At 31.5% G+C, this 20,233-nt stretch overlaps 1 protein-coding gene and 1 pseudogene across 2 annotated transcripts; one reads left to right on the forward strand and one right to left on the reverse strand.

Moving 5' to 3' along the window:
• Positions 1 to 12,150: 12,150 nt before the first annotated feature.
• LOC145192885 (copine-8 pseudogene) lies at positions 12,151 to 14,369 on the reverse strand (annotated as a pseudogene). The gene has a single exon (XR_016456343.1). The product of XR_016456343.1 is annotated as a copine-8 pseudogene (transcript).
• Positions 14,370 to 18,736: 4,367 nt separating this feature from the next.
• On the forward strand, positions 18,737 to 19,491 carry LOC149882536 (zinc finger BED domain-containing protein 4-like). Its single transcript, XM_090100032.1, has 2 exons — positions 18,737 to 19,031; positions 19,094 to 19,491. The coding sequence occupies exons 1-2, from the start codon at positions 18,737 to 18,739 to the stop codon at positions 19,489 to 19,491; spliced, it is 693 nt and encodes a 230-aa protein (XP_089956158.1).
• Positions 19,492 to 20,233: the final 742 nt, after the last annotated feature.

Genomic DNA, 20,233 nt, shown 5'->3' on the forward strand with positions numbered 1-20,233 from the left:
ACGCGGCACATTCCGATTTTTCCTGTAACTCTCTGTTTTTCAATAAAAGACTCACTTAGGCAAACACATAAACTATGTTCATTAAAAACATGTTTATGAGAGATCATGATCACAAATAACAGTTATTTCCTAAAATTCGCTAAAGGTCATGTTTACGGTCGGCATCTCTTAAAGATAGGAAAAATCATAACACTTGATGAGAAGTTGATTGAACCCAGGTAACCTATCATAAAAAAAAAAAACCTGATAAATTTCAGGATATTCCTCCAGTCGGATGAAACCTGAATTTATAAACGCTGGGGTCACATTTACCCGAAAAAAACTCTATCCGATAAAATGAAAGCAAAGATAAAAAAAAAAGAATATTGCGTGCATTATTTTGTATGAAACCGCGAAAAGTTGTAAACAACATTAACTTTAAATGCCTTGATTTTTTTTTTTTTTTTTTTGAATTGCTATTTGAATTTATTTCGATAGAAGAGCAGTATACAGTTCAGAATTTTTCTTCAGCTTGTTTGGGAATATGGAAGAAAATCTGGCATATTGACCAAGGATAGAAATGTAAGAAGAAAAAGAAAAAAAACTTTAAAGAAAGGACATAAAATCTGTGTAAATGATGCATGAAAACTTAGTCTAGAATCAGTTTTATTTAATATGGAATTCTACCTAATTGTTTTATCATTTGATTAAAACTGATGCCTTTTTGGTTAGCAATTATCTATCAGTTTGATTTTCATGTACTTTAGAAGCATGTACTTAAGAAGCATGTACTTTAAAAGCATGTACATTAGAAGTACGGAAATCGAATATCAACTCTATTAATGATATTGGCTGCTTAGAAGGCAAAGCAAGAGGTTTAGAATCTTTAGAATAAAATTCTTGTATTTAATTGGGCTGATGATTAATAAAAATTTGTACAAACAAAATTACGTCTCATCGCGATAAATTCTTCTTCATAGTCTTTTTCATTTTGCACATTTAAACTGTTTTAATAAGCTATTGAAATTAAGATTAAAACAAACAGAACCCAAGAAAACGTGACAATTTGCATCAAACGACAGTTTTTTTGAACGGGGAAAAAGTTCATACTTGACTATTTTAGGACTGTGAAAGGCACAACTGACAACAATGATACATTTTTTTCTCAAGCGACGTTACTCAAATATTCCACAAGTGTAAAATTCATGTCATTTCAAAAATTTTAGAAGCTACTCGTTTGGCTTTACTTCTTTGACAAGCATATTGACAATCGATGTAAAAATGCACCTAAACTTTTCATTTAAGACAACCATTCCAATTTCATGATGGTGTACAACCTTTATGAGTGAGAAAGTTTTTAATTTTGTTTGGAAAAAAAAGACAATCCAGAACACATTCCTTGATGCTAATTAATTGAAGATTTATAAAGCATACTCAAAAATTGTGCGAGCATGGCTGACAAGCAGAAAATCTTAACCAATGGCGCAACTCAATGATTAGTCTTGGGTTCTCACTTCTCTATGTGGAATAATTGATATAATTTTTTAAATCTGTAACCATTTTTAGCTAGTTTTCAAGTTTTGTATCGTTTCCCAAGTTTTCCAAGTTCCAAAAAACACTTTTTAGACTTATATTCTAGGTTTTATCGTCCTAGTGAACGCGGAATGTTTCATAAGCGTTTTTTAGACGTCTGATATATACGTGTTACTTTCGCATATCTAAATGGACGTCTGTGAAACGTGCATGAAGCTTTCAATGCTAACATGCGTGGAATTCCGTCTAGAAAATATTGTAACGACGTTACGGAAATTACAATTTCAACTTTAAATGGCATTTGAAATGGCATTAGTATGATAAAATATGAAATTTGCATATTTTAAATGTTAAATGTAATTTAAAACACCATTAGGCATATGGTGTTGGGTTTTTTTGTGTTTAAAGAATAGTAACGAATAAAGGTACAAAACTTATAAATTAGCCATTAGAAATAAATCGATTTTAAAATAATTTATATTTTTAAACATAAAGTTTTGTAAAATTCCAGAAAAAGCTTGGCTGATCAAATTGATTGACTGATCAATGTGAAAAGTCGTCGATTGGTTTTAAGATTTTTTATGATTTTACGCGACGCGTACAGAAGCAACCTCTGCCTTGTAATGGTACAGATCACTACCAGCTGGACGATTTAAAATTAAACTAAAACGTTTGCATGACTATTATAAAGTATGATGGAGACTGCATTGCATGGAAATAACACACTTTCTTGTATTATTACTATTGTGTAATAAAAAGTATTAGTAAAATCTTAAGACTCTTTGAACATGCCAAATATACTATTAATGGTATTAGCGTTTTATCATCGTAAATCTGGAAAAAAAGAACCAACTGAACCTCAAATATCACTTTAACGTGGATGATTTTAACGATAGATTTAACGATTGATTTAACGATCGATAACAATGATTATATACGGAACAAATGTATAAAGGAATTACACAATTAAATTTACACAAAAAATGTCATTAAACGTTGCAAAGGAACGTCATAAAAACTCTCTGATAACTTTCAAATAAATACTACCATCTCATATATAAAACATATACTACCATCTCATATATAAAACATATACTACCATCTCATATATAAAAGGAAAAAAACTTTCCAGTCGAGGTCACAAAAACGCCTCTCGAATTTTGAGGCGTTCTTGATCTAAGGTGACTTGACCATATAGAAGAACCTTAACGCAAGCATTGCAGATTATTGAAGCATAAAATTTTTATTAGCATTTGAAGTATAAAGTCATTGACAAGTGCTAATTGAGTGTGTCAACATTCAAAGATGAAGTGACCATATTGTCTCATAAAACTCTTTCGCTTTAATAGTAATTTTTGTTTTCACTCAAATATCCGGAAACTTTTTTTCCACATACAGTTTTTATAAGATGAAATATTACTTGATAATTGTCAGCGTTTAAATCAGAATGTTTTAACCCTCTCAGACCTGTGGGTGAAAATCAGATTGGCAGTTTGAAAATGTTTACCTAATAACTTCTCCTAAGAAACTAAAGCTTTCTTGAAATTTGGCCAAGTAGATTTACAGGAGCTAATTCCCTGAAATTTCCACAATGATTGATGTCTCTTTGTGTGACCTCTAGCTATTTGCCTCCAACCGACATGTTAAGAAGAAAAGCCTATGTTTTACAGATTATCATGGTGGGAATAGCTGTGGTTTTGGTCCATCTATATTAAATTTGATTCTGAAGTTAGTGGGATTGCTGGGATTAGTGGGATTGCTCTGCGATTAATATCTTTTTTTAGAGCAAAGGTTACACAGGATGTTTACCTTTCTGGTTCAAAAAATGAAGACTCTGAGTCTTCTCCTTGTAAGTCGTTTTTAAAATTTTTCACCACAGTAATGACAGGCAATAGAACTTTTGTTTTTTGATCAGTAACCCAGTGGTCATGTATCTTCCGCGCGGCATCCATAGGACGTCCATAAGACGTCCAGACGTCCTTGGGACGTCCATTTTTGTTTTTTGACCAATAAAACGGTTAGACAAAAATGATCCATAATGCATTACTTAAAATGATTTTATTTTTTTAAAAACAAAATAAGCGTCATTTAATATTCAGAGAAACACACATAACAAATTCTTTAAAATGTCTTAGATGTGGTTTTTAGCGAGGAACATTTTTAAATACCAGTGTTAAACTTAAAGACATCTCGCCAAACATTAACAAAAATTAACAAAAGTGGTGAGGGGAACGTTGTTATTTAAATAAAGATTTTTTTTCAAAGTCACTTTCAACAATTTTAAATATTTTTTTTCAAACATTAGTATTCATCGGCAACGTCATAAAAAATCCGATGAAATAAATGAAGACTACTATAGACTGCTATAGAAGTTTTTGTTGTTTTAGCAATAAATAAACTTTTGTTAAAGTATAACTATTTTGTAATCGTAAAAAAGTCGTGGAATGTTATCTTAGATAAAAAAAGGTTTCAACCTGTGAAGCAACTTTTAAGTCTGGTAAAAAAAAAAAACAAAAAAAAAACATATTTTTGAAATCGATGCATTTCCTCCTTTCCCCTTTCATCCTCTTTTCCGCAGTCTTATGAAAACCTCTCATGAAACTTTCTGAAAGAACAACTACTTAGAATTTATCAGGAAGTAATCATTCTTAAGTAGAAAAACTTATTTACATTTCCTAGTGATTTATTTGAAGCTGTTTCTGACACACCAAACGAAAATATTATCCCAAACAAACCGGAAAGACCTCAAAAAGATTTTAGTGATTGACCACGATAAATTTAAATTACAAAAATTACAACCTCTTCTAAACACTACAAGTTTAGAACAAATATCTTTAGATGTTGATATAAGGCTCGAGAAAGATGGTAAAAAAGATTCAGCGTGTTTAGTTAGGGAACTATTTAACGCTTCTTTAAAATGCGGAACAGCTGTATCATAGGCATGAAAATCTACTGAACAACCATTTCAGATAATCACCAGAATAAATTTTTAGGCCAGAAAGTATAAGACTGCAAATTGCTTCCCCCTATAACAAAGTGAAAGGAGCTAAAGAATTGTTGATATTTTGCTGGAATTGAAATTACATAAAAATTAACCATACTGTCAGATGAATATTTAAAATTGAAAGTATATGTAAAATTTTGCCATCGTATTTTACAGATACTTTAGATATAGTTCTAAAATGGGGCTGTAATGGGTTACAAAATGGGAACAAAGAAGATAAACTAGAGAATAAGAGTTGTTTCTGAAGAACATTTTACAGAATCTAATTTATTTAGTATTTTAATGGTACATTTATAAATTTATCACAACGATGGTGAGTAGAAAACTGAAAATGTAGCAAAGTTCTTCTCCATCTAAAACCAGATATTTTTGCCCCATAAAACTTTATGTTTTCAAAAGAATCTGTTGATCTAATAAGTCAGAAGTTAAGCAAATTGAAAATCAACTGGAGATGCTTGAACATATGATAGTAGTATGATGCAGTACGATCCATTTTTGTACTTCGTGTAATTGATGGTAAGATTTGCAATGCTCACTTTGTTTTTCACTTCAAACTTGCTATTTATGCGGGGCTAAACTAAGCGAAATGTACCAAATAAATATTTCAACTAAGAAAAAAATTAAAGAAAGATTGTCTTTCGATCGGATTGTCACCATTTTTATTCATGAATGAGATTATTTTACACATTTCTAAAATACATTCGAATGTATTTTACACATTTCATTTTTACACACTTTTTTCATTATTTCTAATCACTTAGAAATAAAAATATAGCAGTTTAGAGGGAAAGAAAGTAAGGAAAAAGTGGAAAATGAAAAAAAGCAGATGCAAGATGAGTTTAGAAGTTGGCTACGTCTGTTTATTGATATACCAAAAGCAAACTGATAACACAAATGACAGAGATACTACCAGAAAATTCAATCAAAATGCCGAAGAGCCCTGTTGAAAAAAGGTTTTCTCAGGCCTTTTTTTAGACTTCTCTTACCCCTCAACCTCCACTATGTGTTCCTATAACCATATGTATCAAATGTAATAATAAAATATAATAAAAAGTTGCTTATATAACTAAAAATATTTTATACTGTGAATTAACTGTGGCATACAAAAATTAACTTAAATGCATGTTGTTGTTAAAGCTTTAATAACGTTGTAAAAATTATAAAACATTGTTAAACCTTAAAACTATAGTAAAAACTTCGTTAAATATTTCACTATGAAAATTTCTTTGTTGAAGTGCCTACTTCGTTTGGTTCAGTAAAACCGTGACCGAAATTTGAGTTGAACCAAAACGAATCTGAAACCTTAAAATTATAGTAAAAACTTCGTTAAATATTTCACTATGAAAATTTCTTTGTTGAAGTGCCTACTTCGTTTGGTTCAGTAAAAAACAGTGACCGAAATTTGAGTTGAACCAAAACGAATCTGAAACCGAAAATAAGCCGCAACTAGAAAAACGAAGTCAATACCAAAATAACATAAAACAACTGTTTTATATCCCGCACAGCATGTCACATACTCACTAGAAAAAGTAAACCTCTGTAATATCCAAAAATATATCGTTCTTTTGAAGCATATTCTATCTTTTTTATTGGTTATGGTTTTTATGTAAACTACTGAATTTTGCCTACGCCATCCATATGAACGAGAAGACTATGCAAAACGGAAGGAATTCGCTACACGGTTTTTGGAAAACCAATTTGATAACCTAAACAAAATTTTCTGGAGAGATGAGGCGTAATTCTACGGAACGGTTTATATCAAGAATGGTTTCGTTTGAAGTGGCACAAGTCTTCACTGTTTTGCCAAAAAGTCACTTAATTCACCAATGTTGAGTATGGATGGGTTTTTCCGACAAAATTATCATTCCGTCATTTTTCATCGAAACTGGCACTGTTGATGGTGACAGCTATCTGTCTATGTTACGGCACCATTGGTTCCATACTTGAAAGCCCGTCTAAGATGTGCATCAACAATATACCAACAAGATAAATTTGCTGTACAAAAGGAAAAATTTGAAAAAATTTCTAACAGAGACCTTCACAAATGATTGTGTTGTTAGCCGTATTCGGCAGAAACCATGGCGTACTTGCAGACCTATTCACCGCACGGGTAAGGACCGGAGACCCGAACTCGGATCTGGGTGGTTAATTCGGGTGTTACCCAAATTTAACTATATCGGGTAATTACCCGATATAGTTACAAAATATAAGCATCGGCGTTACCGCACCGGTGGTTAAAAAAGTTCCGGTAAAATGCGGTAAAACGCGTAATACACATTTTTACGGCAGTGCGGTAAAAATGTGTGTTTACACTTTTACGCTTTCTTACTACAGAAGACGGTAAAGTTGAGTAAAAATGTGTAAAATTGCTAAAAATGCTTAAAAACGGTAAAACTGCGTAAAAGCGGTAAAAATTGGTAATTCCGGTAATATGTGAAAAAGTTGGTAAAAGCGGTAATTGTGGGTAAAATAGTGTAAAAAGTTGCTTTTTTTAAATTAAGTCAGATAGCAGTTAAATAATTAATTACCTCCTAAAATTAAATTAGCCTTCTACACATCCTTGACTGAAGTCAAAAAAGAGTCTCAAAGTTCTTACTTCAGTGATCTGATAAGTATACCAAACCACTTCCGAACCATCTTCAAGAAACTATGTCTCTCTTGAATTACTTTACAAAGCTTGACAGAGAAGAAGATAGCATCTCTGGCTCTGGCAGGAAATCAGGATTTGCTGAGTGCAATAAGTCCAAAAAAGTGATTAAGGTGTCTCAAGTGGAATTAAAGCTCACTTAAAGTGATTTACTCTTATTATAATTTTGTATATTTTATCCCAGAGTAAAATGCGACACTTTTTGATGAAAAAAGTATATTTTGAATTACTCAAAGTACATCAATGTGTCTTGTGGTTCATGTATTTACTCTTTATGAACCATCTTCTATTGAAACATTGTAACTCACATCCCTTTTTAACTTTTGTAATTTTACTATTTTCTTTCAGATCCTACCACCCACTATTTTTTTAGCAGATGCAAAAAGCTGATAATAAAAATAAAGAGGCTGGTAAGTCCAGTACCAAAAGAGGAGGTTAGCAATATTTTCCCGTTTCTGGCAGAATGTAAACGATGCTCAGATTCCTGGTCTTCTAAAAAACAGGTGACCATGCATAAAGATTATATTAAATCTCTAATTCCTTTGCAAAAGAACCGCAAAATGACGTTGAAGAGTGTGACTCTTAAGTTGCAGAGTGCCTACACAACTCCATGGAAGAGTTTGAGAAAAGCCTACCAATTATGGCATTGGAACTATACTATAAAGAGGGTCAAATACTATAAAGTGGGTTCACTCCTGCACCCATATTTTAGAGGATATACACTTAAAAATATAGCAAACAGTGAAGAAGGGAGGGAAGTTGCCATAAAGGAATTGGTTGACAATCAGCCAACCACAATTCAGTTATATGAGTCATTAGTTGATGATCATACTTCGCTAAAAATATCAGACCTTGACAAAGCTATGGATCCAGTGGACCTTGAGTTTTTGAAATACAGGAGGCACGTTTCAGCGCAGCGCCCTATGACTTCAAAATCAAGCCAACCAAAGCTCAACCCAACCTTGATACATGAATGTGAAAAGTATTTGACAACAGCCTTACCAGAAAGGAATGTGAATGCTTTTGAATATTGGAGGCGATAATAAAAACGAGTTACCTTTGGTAGCTGGTCTGGCTAGAAGTTACTTGGATATACCTGTGACTTCTACTTCATCAGAAAAAATATTTTCAGTAGGAGGTAGGACAGTTACGGATTTTAGGCATATTGTAAAACCAGAAAACACTTGAATGTCAATTTTTTGTAAGTGAAAATTACACAAGGGTTCCTTCTAATCTCAAAGATTGGGAAAAAACTTGTGAAGAAGAGCCATATGAGTTACCACATGTCACATCACCAAATGAGAACACTCACCAATACGGAAGATTACAAAGTCAAACTAAAACTAAAAAAAGAGGTCCACCTGAAAAGGCTGCTCCAAGTCAAATATCAGAAACTGCAACTGGTCCTGAATCTAAAGAGCAACAACAGCTACAGCTAGACACTCAAGAGAGTCAAGGACTCTAGCTAAACAAGAATGGTATGAAGGAACTCAAGGTGAAAACCAAACTCAAAGTCTCTCATTTCTTTATTCCAATGACACTCCAACAAAGACAAAGTAGTTGTAGTACAAGCAGAAAAGCAAAGTTAAGTAATGTAATAAAGTCGAATAGGAAGGGGAATGAGAAAAAATAAAGTACAGAGCATCTGAGCTTGCAAATATTTTATTAGAGACAGATGATGATATATCTGATGATTAACTTTTTATCAATATTTTGTTTGTTTAGAACTGTAAATGCAAAACTTACTAATAGAAATACAAAAAGCAATTTAAAATTTCCGCTTTTAGTTTTTCGGTAATCAGCAAAAAAAAGCGGTAAAAAGTGATAAAATGCGGTAAATTTGCGTATTGCGCATTTTTACGCAAAACTACTGCGATAATTACGCAATTTACGCAAATTTTCGCATTTTTACCGATGGTACGGTAACGCCATAAGTGTATATATACATAAATAATAAAAAAATCAATTTATATCTCCCAGGCACCAGAAAAGATTTATTTGTTGGCCTGTGTTGTTAAACAACGAGTTTTAAAATCTTTTGTTTTGGTTCTTTTTCAGAACTTGGAGGAAACAAGTTACAATAATTTTTAAAGAATATATTTGAAAGTATAACCTCATGGTTACTGTTCATATTAAGTTGGTATGATTCAGAAATAAGCATCATTAGATTACAAAAAGAAGAAATGTATTACCAGCTACTTCACGAAACATTATACAGCAATATATTACGCATTGACATAGCAAATCATCAGGTACTGTTAATCCCCCACAATTGATTTCTTTAGTAAAATCTCTGAAATTTCTCGTAATAAAAGTACAAGTCATCTGAATCTTTATCATTTCGGACAATATACCCGGCTATGTAAATAAGAGTCATTTTAACATCTGTAAATAATATACTTCCTAATTCTGGTAAGTTATTAAAAATCAAACATTTTATCTTCATTTAAGTAAAAACCACATCTTATCGAATTGACTTCACACACAGGAAGCATTTTATATAAAAATTTGGGTCCACCAAAGTTACCACCATAAAACTTAAAAACAGTATTAGCAAGAACACTTGGATTGTTAACTGCTTTTCTGAAATCTGTTTCCCCATGGTACTGCAACATAGTCTTAACATAAACTTCATCTAATAAAAGAATATAATTTTATGCCTACTGTCTGTTAAGTTTGAAAAAGCCTTTTGCAGATAAATATCCTCATGAATAGATTTCACTTTTGATGTTAGTCTTGTTAATGTTGTAATGCTAGGAAGTTCGAAGTCTTCTATGAGACAATTATATGCAGTAAGGGTCTGCGTATTGTTTCATTTCCATATCGTTATCATACCGATATGGTATTGGAAAAAAAAAGTGTTATCGGAATGATTACGACGTAATATCGTTATAAAAATTTTAACCGGTATTGTACTTAGTTTAAATCTCGGTATATTCCGAAACTTTCGTCATTTCGATAATTTTTAATTCCGGTATCATATCGGAATGATAACGATATGGAAATGAAACGATACGCAGACCCTTAATATGCAGCACGTGACATTCCAAAGTACTCAGAAACTCTTACCATTGTTTCAACAGAATATTTTTTATAGGTAAAAAGTTTATCAAAAATTGAAAAATTTGCAGTTGAATAATGTTTTTTTTTATTACTTATCTCAGTATTTAAAAATCCAACACCTTCTACAATATGGGACCATCTATTCAATATGGTAACTCTGTTTTTAGAGAGTTTTTATTATACAATCGACTCCACAAGGAAATGATTCGTAACGAAAATTATTAATTATAACTTTCAGAACAAGCAATAGCACATCCATGCTACGGAAGAACTCCAATTATTAAATTAATACTTGATTCTCTGTTTTAGCATTAAATAGTATATCAAATCCATGAAAGTTTTAGTTTTCTATGTTTGTTTTCAGATCATTAAATGATTTTATAACATTTTTTACATTGAACACAGACAACTCATCAGAGGGAAAATTTTTAGTTTCTAAATAAGTTCTTGAAATAGTTCTGGGACAAGCAGATGGCTTAGGAATTAAACTTGGTTTTACACACGTGAACACAGACAGAAGATTACAAGGCCTTTCTTTGCTATCATCTTTTGTTGACACGTATCCAACAAACAAGTACCTTTCAAAAACAACGGTGTCTTTCTTATCTGGTATAGTGTCTCTTGGTATTAAAGCGATTCACTACCATCTTTCTTCTGGTGTTCGAGGAAGGCGAAAAGTTTTTCTTTAGAACCTTTATCATAATTTCCGTTGCACTTTTTGACACAGTATTTACGACTCGTGTTTATTATAAATATTATTGAAGACTTAAAAATTTAAGCTGAAGAATTTAGCAAGATCTTTAACGCTTCACAAGTATCAGAATATGGCAATACAAAATGTTCGCCTCCAATTTTTGACGTCATCCGCACGGTAAATAGGATTGTTGTAAATAGTGTTGTTGTCTACTTCGACTAAATCGATTAAAAGTCAACTTTGTCGAAATTAGTCGACTTTGAAAGATCGAATAGCCGATTTAATCAACTATGGGTTTCCTACTAATCGGCTAAAAGTCGATTTAGTCGGGTAATCATCCTAACATCCTTATTTATATTTTTTCACTTGTTTTAATTTTATCAGTCTTTAATATTGTTATGCTGACCAATTGGTGAAAAGATATCTTCATAAGTAGTTTATCTTGTAAAGATAAATTATTTAAAAAGATTTTGAGCCATGCATAAGAATATCATTCGTAGCGGTTTTTTTTAATTCAACCAAAATATCTGAACATTGAACCTAATTTGCTGTATATTATAAACTTAGTTCTTAGTCTACTGTACCAGCACTTCATTCATGTTTCCTTTTTCTCATTATAGTAACCAGTTGATGCTTTTTTAAAACAAAATGTTAAGTAATGAGTTATGGTACTCAGTTAAAGATGCGAAAAAATTTCATAAATCTACTACTCCAAAAAAGGATTAGCCGCCCCATCTGCTCCCACCTATCTACCCCACGGTTTTTTATTAATCAAATTTTTTTGTTAATTTTTTGCTTTAATTGTTGTGAAAAATGATATAAAATGCCAATCTGTGTTTTTTTTCTATACTTGTAATTTCCGTTTTATTTTGTTTTTTTATTCGATTTTAATTCATCTAATAAATTAAATGAATTATAACTGAAAATACTTTTGATATAACAACAGCATGTGTTATTAAATTCTATTTGTTTCATAGCATCTAAAAAACAAATTGTCAAGCAACAAGTAAATGATTATAATAAAAAAAATTTTATTCAAATATTTCGACTAAATAGACTTTAAGTCGATTTAGTCGATTTTAAAAATGTATTAGTCGTAACAACACCTGTTATAAACTACTACAGAATGACAGAATTCGATACCGAAGCCGAAAGTTTCTGTCACTAAACCAGAGTTGGCGACTTTTAAGCTAAGGAGGATATATTTTACAGACATCAACAAGTCTTTAGTAGCTGCAAAGGAGAATCTAAAATTTTTCAAAATCAATAAACTTTTAAATAACAAAATAAAAAAAGCATATATTAGTTGTGTTATTTTAAAATATTTGGCCGCAGTTAATCTGGAGTCCTCAAACTAGTGTGTTTAATATTCAAAAATACTCTTATATAAATTTTATTAACAATTCTAAAAACACCAGTTTAAACAAAAAAAAAGTTCTGAAATTCTGTTTAAGTTACTTAAACACATCTTAATGTAACTAAAATGCATAACAAGATAGTAAATTTTGTAACATTGAATACATCAAAAATGACTTTTAAACATATCTGGAACACCCTGTTAATATGCAGGATCCAGTGGGTATGGAGGAGCTTGGGCACACATGGGAGCAGTCTCTAATCTGCTTGACATAATTGTTGGTACTATACCCTTCTTGACCATAAAATTAATCAGTTGGCTTGGTAATTCATGCAGCACTTCTCTTGTTAAATTATCTCCTGAAAAATCCCCTGAAAACTTTCGAAAGGGTACAAACTGAACAATATCTTGCTCAGCTACTTTACCATTTAAAGTTAGCTTACCGTTGTCACAATCTAACTCATCCATGGCATCAAAATCAGCATTTCCAACACCAACAATAATAATTGACATTGGTAGCTTTGAAGCATTAATTATAGCTTCTTTTGTTTGGTTTATATCTGAGATAACACCATCAGTTACAATAAGCAGCACATGATACTTTTTAACTGCTGCCTCAGAAGCAGCAAACTGAGCAACACAATTAATAACAGGACTGAAATTAGTTGGCCCATATAGTTCCACATTTTGCAAAAAAGAATAATAAGCATCTAAAACACCTCTGATTCCATAACATAAAGGGTTATTACTTTTGTTTAAAAAGAAATTGTGATAGACTTGATTATTTATTCTTGCACCAAAACCATATGCGGGAATCAATTTATCTGAATCATAATTTTCACAAATCTGACCCACGCTAAGCAATACTTGGGCATATTGATTTAACACTTGTGGATGACGATAATGCAGTGAATTGGGATTAGAAGGGTCTCCATTTGATGCCGTAAAATCAATAGCAACATGAAAACACAATTCTATTCCACCAATTATGTAGTCTAAAAAAGAATAAACTTTCTTTAACTCTGCTTTTTGAATCTCTAGAGTACCAGAATTTTTGTAATTCTTCTTTTTTAGTTTTTTCTTAGGGTTTACTAACTCAAAAGTAGTTTTCTTTGTAACAAGAATTTCATGTAGAGTTATTTGTGTCTCTCCAATAAAATCTTGTGTGCCATCTTTATCCCAGTCAAAGCATTTTATGAGAATATTTCGAAACTTATCTCCATTACATAAAGTAGAAACCGGTAAGCTAAATGTTTTCCAAACAGGATTTAATGTCTTATAAACTACTTCAGTTTTGTGTATTAAAGTATAGTTTGTATTCCCTTCAATAGGTTGTCTATAAAACAATAGAAAAGGATCTGATAACCCAAAGAAATCTTTTTTATCCAGCTTGTGACCACAAAATGTTAAGTCAACCATTTCCTTGCAATCACTTAATTCTTCTGCAAGCAGAGTTATTGTGCCTGATTTTAAAGGTGTTCGATTAGTTGAAAGCAGTTGATTAGTTACTTTCCCTTTATATTCTCCAACAATACTCCCTAAAGATATCAGAAACATTCCTAGAAAATCATGTTTATCTAAAGAGCTTGATGATGAATCACTATCATAGACTTCAAACTTAAGCAACTGATACTCTTCAAAATAATAGTCCAAAACGAAAGGTGTAACAAATTCTGGAGATAAGTTATTGCTAATAGTTTCGGTACGACCATATTCATACCAACATTTTATACCAGATGCTTCCTTTCTTTCCAAGAACATGACAACAAATGGATCAGACTTTGATAATAAGTCTTTATTTGGAAGGTTTGCACATGAAACTTGTACTTCAACTCTTGAAGTAAACTGCCGGCTTGCATGATTCATATTTTGTCAATTGGTCAAAAGACAAGTAAGGGTTTAGTTGTCAAAAGACAAACTAGGATTCCTTGACAAGGTATAAGAAGTTTCTATACTTTTTTATGCTTTTGAACCTTTATACTGACATTATTTACCTATTTCTTTAGTACAGATGGTTATTATCGCAGCAATGTAGCATGATTAATTATTAAGAAAAAAAAAAAAACGTTAACCCTTGTTTTTTTTTACGGAAAACAATAGCGAAACTTTAAACTTTTATTTGCACCACGTGATTAAAAACTTTTTGTAATGTCTGAATCAAAAAGTAACATCATATGCGATTAAGCGCGATCAAAATCGGCGTTTCGTTCCGGCTCATTTTGACCGCGTTTAATCGCAAATTCCGAATTCTGATAATTGGCTGGAACACAAACTAATTTAAATGAAGATATAATTTTAACAGCGAAAAAATGTTTTCATTTCTTGAGTCAATTTACAAAGAAATTTAAGATCAACTTAATAAGCTTAACAATGTCAATAAGATGGATAAAGGTTTTATATGGTGTTTAATCCGGCAGAAGAGTAATGCAATAGGTACCGGTGTCATGTTAATATTTTACCCCGTTAAAATTTTACTGCGCAGTAAATTTTTAACGTTATAATTTTACTGCGCAGTAAAATTTTAACGTTTAAAATTTACTGCGCAGTAAAATTTTAATGTTAAAAATTTACTGCGCTCGTTATTTTTTTACTGTCATCAAGAAAAGAGATGTTAAAGTTTGTGGGAGGGGCGGGTAAAAATATACATGTTTTATAAAACTAAGGGTACTTCAATTTTTCTTCCTATGAAACTTTTATTATTTAATGCATACATTAAATGATAGTTTACTTTCCAGGCTAGATTTTGATTCACTTTTTTATGTAAAGTTTTGCATTCTCCTTTATTCTTAGCATTAGAAGAATTTACATTTAGGAACATATATCAAATAAGTTTACCAATAACTGAAGGCCATAAATTATTGACGTATATATCTGACGAATGGGTTCAGATATACTTCCAATAGGACTGTATATACTTCTAAAATAACATGAAAAATAAGTGGAACCAACAACATTTTATTTCAGTATAAATTTTTCTCACTTTAAAGTCTTTAGTGACAAAACAACATTAAAATGATTATTGTTTTTATTTTCTAAAAGAATAGTATGAGATGTTAATTGATCAAGTTTAGTGGAAGCTGGATATTTTAGCCATGTTAGTTTTTGTCCCGTGAATGACCACACCGCTATATCAATTCCAATAAGATTTGCAGTACCAAGAATCTCTACATCTGTAGCCCATATACCATCTGCGGCCATGTCACTTTTGGCGAGATAACTTCCCACGTCATCACCTAAATATCCTGATAAGAGACTGGAGCAGGGTTCTGTTGTCATGTGTTTCACAACTAGATCGCGAACACATACATGTTGACATTCAGAACCTGACAGCAAAAACGAAATTGCTCGAAAGAAACAATTTCCATCAGCTTTGCATGCATTCATTTTCAAAGGTACATCATTTTCTTTTCCATCAATAAGATCTGGCATAACAAGTATTTTGAGAGCAAGTTTTTCAGCAGTTTTCTGGCGAATATCTTTGGAGGGATGTTTCATTAGGTTGAGGTGGCGTTGAAATTCATCTTTATCACCACATTCTGAAGATAATTCAGGTATTTTTGAATTACTTTCCTTTTCAATAAATGGTTTAAGATGATGTAGAGAATATTTTTTTTGCAATGTGTTATCCCCTTTATTGTTCCTTAATAAGCATGTAGAATTTGATAAAATATCAAGAATCTCATATGGACCCAGCCACGAGAAAGTCATTTTTGCACCTTTCCTATCATCTCTTTTAAGATTTCTTAAAAGTACTTTCTGACCAACGCAATACTTTGAGCTGTTGCATGCTTTCTGTCATAAAGCGTGTACACGAAATAAATGTGAAAGTAGAAAAACAACTAAAAAAAAAGTACTCCTCAATTTTTATTTCGAACCAAGTAATAATTTTAATACAATAATATAAGAAGATCAAACATTAAAAAAAAAAAATTAATTATTCCTGTGGGAATCTAATAAAATTTCGAGCTTTTGCTTTAGTGGTACCCATAAGCTTGCGCACAGAATAAGAATCAAAACTATTTGATGCTTTTTTAAAAGATATTTTAATATCTTTAATGTTTCTGCAAAGCTTTTTTGTTTTTTTCATTTTTCTTTTAATAATAGCCCAGTACTTTTCAATAACTCTCAATTCTGGGCAGTTTTGAGGATTTTCTGTTTTAGGCACAAATTTCACATTATTCTTTTTATACCACTCCATAGCTAGTCTTCAATAATGAATTGATGCTAAATCAGGCCAGAACACAGGCCTGTTATTGTGTGATTTAATGAGAGGTAAAAGGCGTTTTCGAAAACATTCTTTAACATATATTTGACCAGAAAGTGTGGACTGAGAAATATAAGGTGCTGATTTTTTGCCACAACTGCAAATAGCTTGCCAAATCAAAGCTTTTTTAGCGAACTTGTCATGTTTTGTGTATTTAAATTTCTTATCTGCTTTTCCTCTATATTTGGCAATATAATAAACAGCACCAGGAATTTGTTGATGATCGTACTTGATATAAGTTTCATCATCTTCAATAAAACAGAAATTTTTAGAAATAAAATTGTCATACAACTTTCTGCCGCGGGTTCTTGCACTTTTTTGTTGGGTTTCAGAACGGTTGGGCACTTTTTGTGCTTTGAAAGAATGAAAACCATGTTTGTTTCTAACTTTTGCAACGAAACTATGAGAAACTCCATATATCTTTGCACGTTCCCTGAGTGAAAGGCTTGGGTTATTCTTAAAACTGATAACCAGTTTTCTAACTAGTTTTATATCTTTAAAACCTTCCTTTCTTCCACCACCAGATTTGCGTTTGATCGATTTTGTTTGAGAAAAACGTTGAATAACACGACTAACGGTGTATGGATGTATTTACAACGATTTTGCTATCGAATTGTTGCTACTATTAGGATTTTGTAAATATTTGTGCATAATTTTTTCTCTTACGTCTTCTTTTGTCATTTTTAAAACTAATTTCAAGTTAAATCCAAAAACTAACATATTTTTTGTAACCACAACACGTTGTAAACAAAATACAAAAAAATTAAAAAGATTTTAATACAACCACTGAAAAAAAATGACGTGCTTATTCTTTCACATTTATTTCGTGTACACGCTTTAGTCAATTTTTTGTTTCTTTTGTGAACAAACGATATTTTTCATGGCTTTTTCTTCAATTCCTCTTTTCATTTCAAAAGCTTTTTGTAAAACCTCTTTATCATATACAAGATTATATTCATCATCATTGAGTCTATCTATGTATTTTACATCGATTGGAAGGCAGGATTGTCGGTTATATATAAGGAAAAATGGTGAGTACCCCATTGAATCATGCACTTTAACACGTAGAGCAAAAAGGATTCCGTCTAAAACTGACACCCAATTTTCAACATTTTCATTTAAGACCTTAATGATTGCTTTCTTAATTGTTTGGTTCTGTCTCACTGCAAGGCCATTGGTTTGTGGATGGTAAGCCGAGGTAACATGCTGCTGAGTAGCTGTCATGTCACATTGATTTATATGCTTTGTGATATCCTCCACTATTGAATGCCAAAAAAATCTTGAAGATGTTTGCTTTCTAACAGCATTAATACCAAGGTGACCAGCTAATGCAACAGCTTTCTCTGAAGTTCCTAGACCCTCATGAACTTCTTTAACTATGTTTAGTTGCTCTTCTCGATCTATTACCACAATCACCTTCAAGAAGCAAAAGTTTGTTTTTAGACATTTAAATAAAAACAATAATTAGAACTAAAAAATGTTTTATATAATTGCAAAGTTTTTACATTGCCTTTTAAAGTTTGCCTTTTTTCCTCTCTCATTTACACCTACAGGAAACTTTTTGTCATTCAAATATTTCCTGATATCATGAAAGTTAATATTTTTGTACATCTTGAAAACGCCAAAAAAAAATAAATGCCAAAAACTGTATATTAAAAAAGTCAGTAAAAAAATAACGATAGCAATAAAATTCCAACGTTGAAATTTTACTGCGCAGTAAAATTTTAACGTTGGAATTTTGCTGCGCAGTAAAATTTTAATGGCAGTAAATTAAAACCGGTTGTCTGCCAGACTTTTTCGATTTTAATTTTGGCAACCGCAGCTGCAAAAAATATTTCACCATTAGTATCCATAATTGGCTATGTAAACCTTCAGGTTTTATTTATTTATTTTTTTTTAAAAATGTAATATGGTGTCCTGCCTGATTGACCTAAAGAGAAATCAACTTCATGCTTGAGCCTAAGTGCCGTTGTTGCGGCACTTAGGCTTAAGCATGAACAAATAGTTCTGCGCATGCGTTTCGCATGCGCAGTACGGTCAAAGGAGCATTCGTTAGGGAATGAAATTAGACGTTAAAAAAGTTGCATTGTTTCATTAGGGTATGTAAAATAATAAAAATTAGTGTATACTTTATATTAAAAATGGCTGTCCATGTTTACTCAGTTGATGAAATTATTTTATACTTTATGTTAAAAATGGCTGTCCATGTTTACTCAGTTGCTGAATTTATAAGCTTTACTACTGATATATGGACCAGTAGTTCAAATGAAAGCTTCATGAGCTTGACAGGTCACTGTTTAGACAATACATTTAATCAGAAAACTGTTGTACTTAGAGTAGCTCCATTTCCTGAGAGGCATACAGCAGCAAATATTGCTGAATTGATTGAAGATATGGCTGAATTTAAAATATCACCTTCAAAAATTCATTTAATAGCTAGAGATAATGGTAGAAATATTGTCAAGGCTATTAAAGATAGCCCATATGATAGTATGGCTTGTTTTTACACACACTGCAACTAGTAATTAATGAGTGTATTTTTGAACAAACAGTTTTCAAGAATGTCATTGCAAACTGGCATTTAATTGTTGGGCATTTCAGCCATTCTCCCCAAGTCTGCCCTAAACTTAAAGCTCTTCAAGAAGCAAACAATGTTCCTAAGCCCAAACTTATTCAAAATGTTCCAAAAAGGTGGAATAGTACCTGTCATATGTTAGAACTAATTTATGATCAAAGGAAACCTCTAACCATATATGCACTTGAAAATGGTAAGCTTCCTTTATTAAATGCAAACAAATGGATGATTATTGGACAGTTTTGTGTTTTGCTAAAAGATTTCCACAAAACAAGAGTTCGCTTGAGTGAAAGAAATTCTATTGTCTCAGATATTATACCACAGATACAGTTTTTGAAACATTTCATTAATAAAGCTTTAATTGATGACAGCTAATTCAATGGAGAATAGTTTCAAACAATATACTGATAACTATAACATCATCTTGTCAATATTTCTTGATCCCAGATTCAAATTAAAAATGTTCAAAAATGAAAACACCTTTTCAGCTGCTAAAACAAGTACTGAGAACATAGCCATTCAACTTATTAAAACCCATGAAAATATAAAAAACATCAAAGTTACTGAAAATGATCGGTCTGCAGCTTGTGACATTGAAAATATTGACTCAGAATTAGAAAATAATGGTACATTACTAAATGAATAGAAAGATATAGTACAAATGGGTTTTGATAATTGCTTTGAAGAACTTGTAGGGTTTAATTCTAAATAAATCGGTCAACCACAAACTTTAATTTCAAATGAAACTTTATTAAACAAAATTCAACACAACTCAAATGAAGACCTTATTGACAAAGAAAGCAATCTTTTGTTGTGGTGGAAATCACAGAAAACCAAAATGCGACTATTAGCAAAGCTTGCTTTAAAGTATTTAAGCTGCCCACTGTCTTCTGTGGAGAGTGAAAGACTTTTTAGTATAGGTGGAAATGTATATACTGCAAAGAGATATAGCTTAACAGGAGCTCATGGTGAAATGTTAATATTTTTGAACTATAATATGATAATTTAAAAATATTTGATTTTGTATATATTACTATAATTAGTATAGTATAATTCTTTTAAAAGTGAGTATCTATGTTCTATTTTTTCATGAAATATAATTTATTTAGGAGTTTAA

Source organism: Hydra viridissima, unplaced genomic scaffold (assembly GCF_058129835.1).
Source record: "Hydra viridissima isolate aposymbiotic clone 2 unplaced genomic scaffold, HvirCarnegie_v1 scaffold_10, whole genome shotgun sequence".
NCBI lineage: Eukaryota > Metazoa > Cnidaria > Hydrozoa > Anthoathecata > Hydridae > Hydra > Hydra viridissima.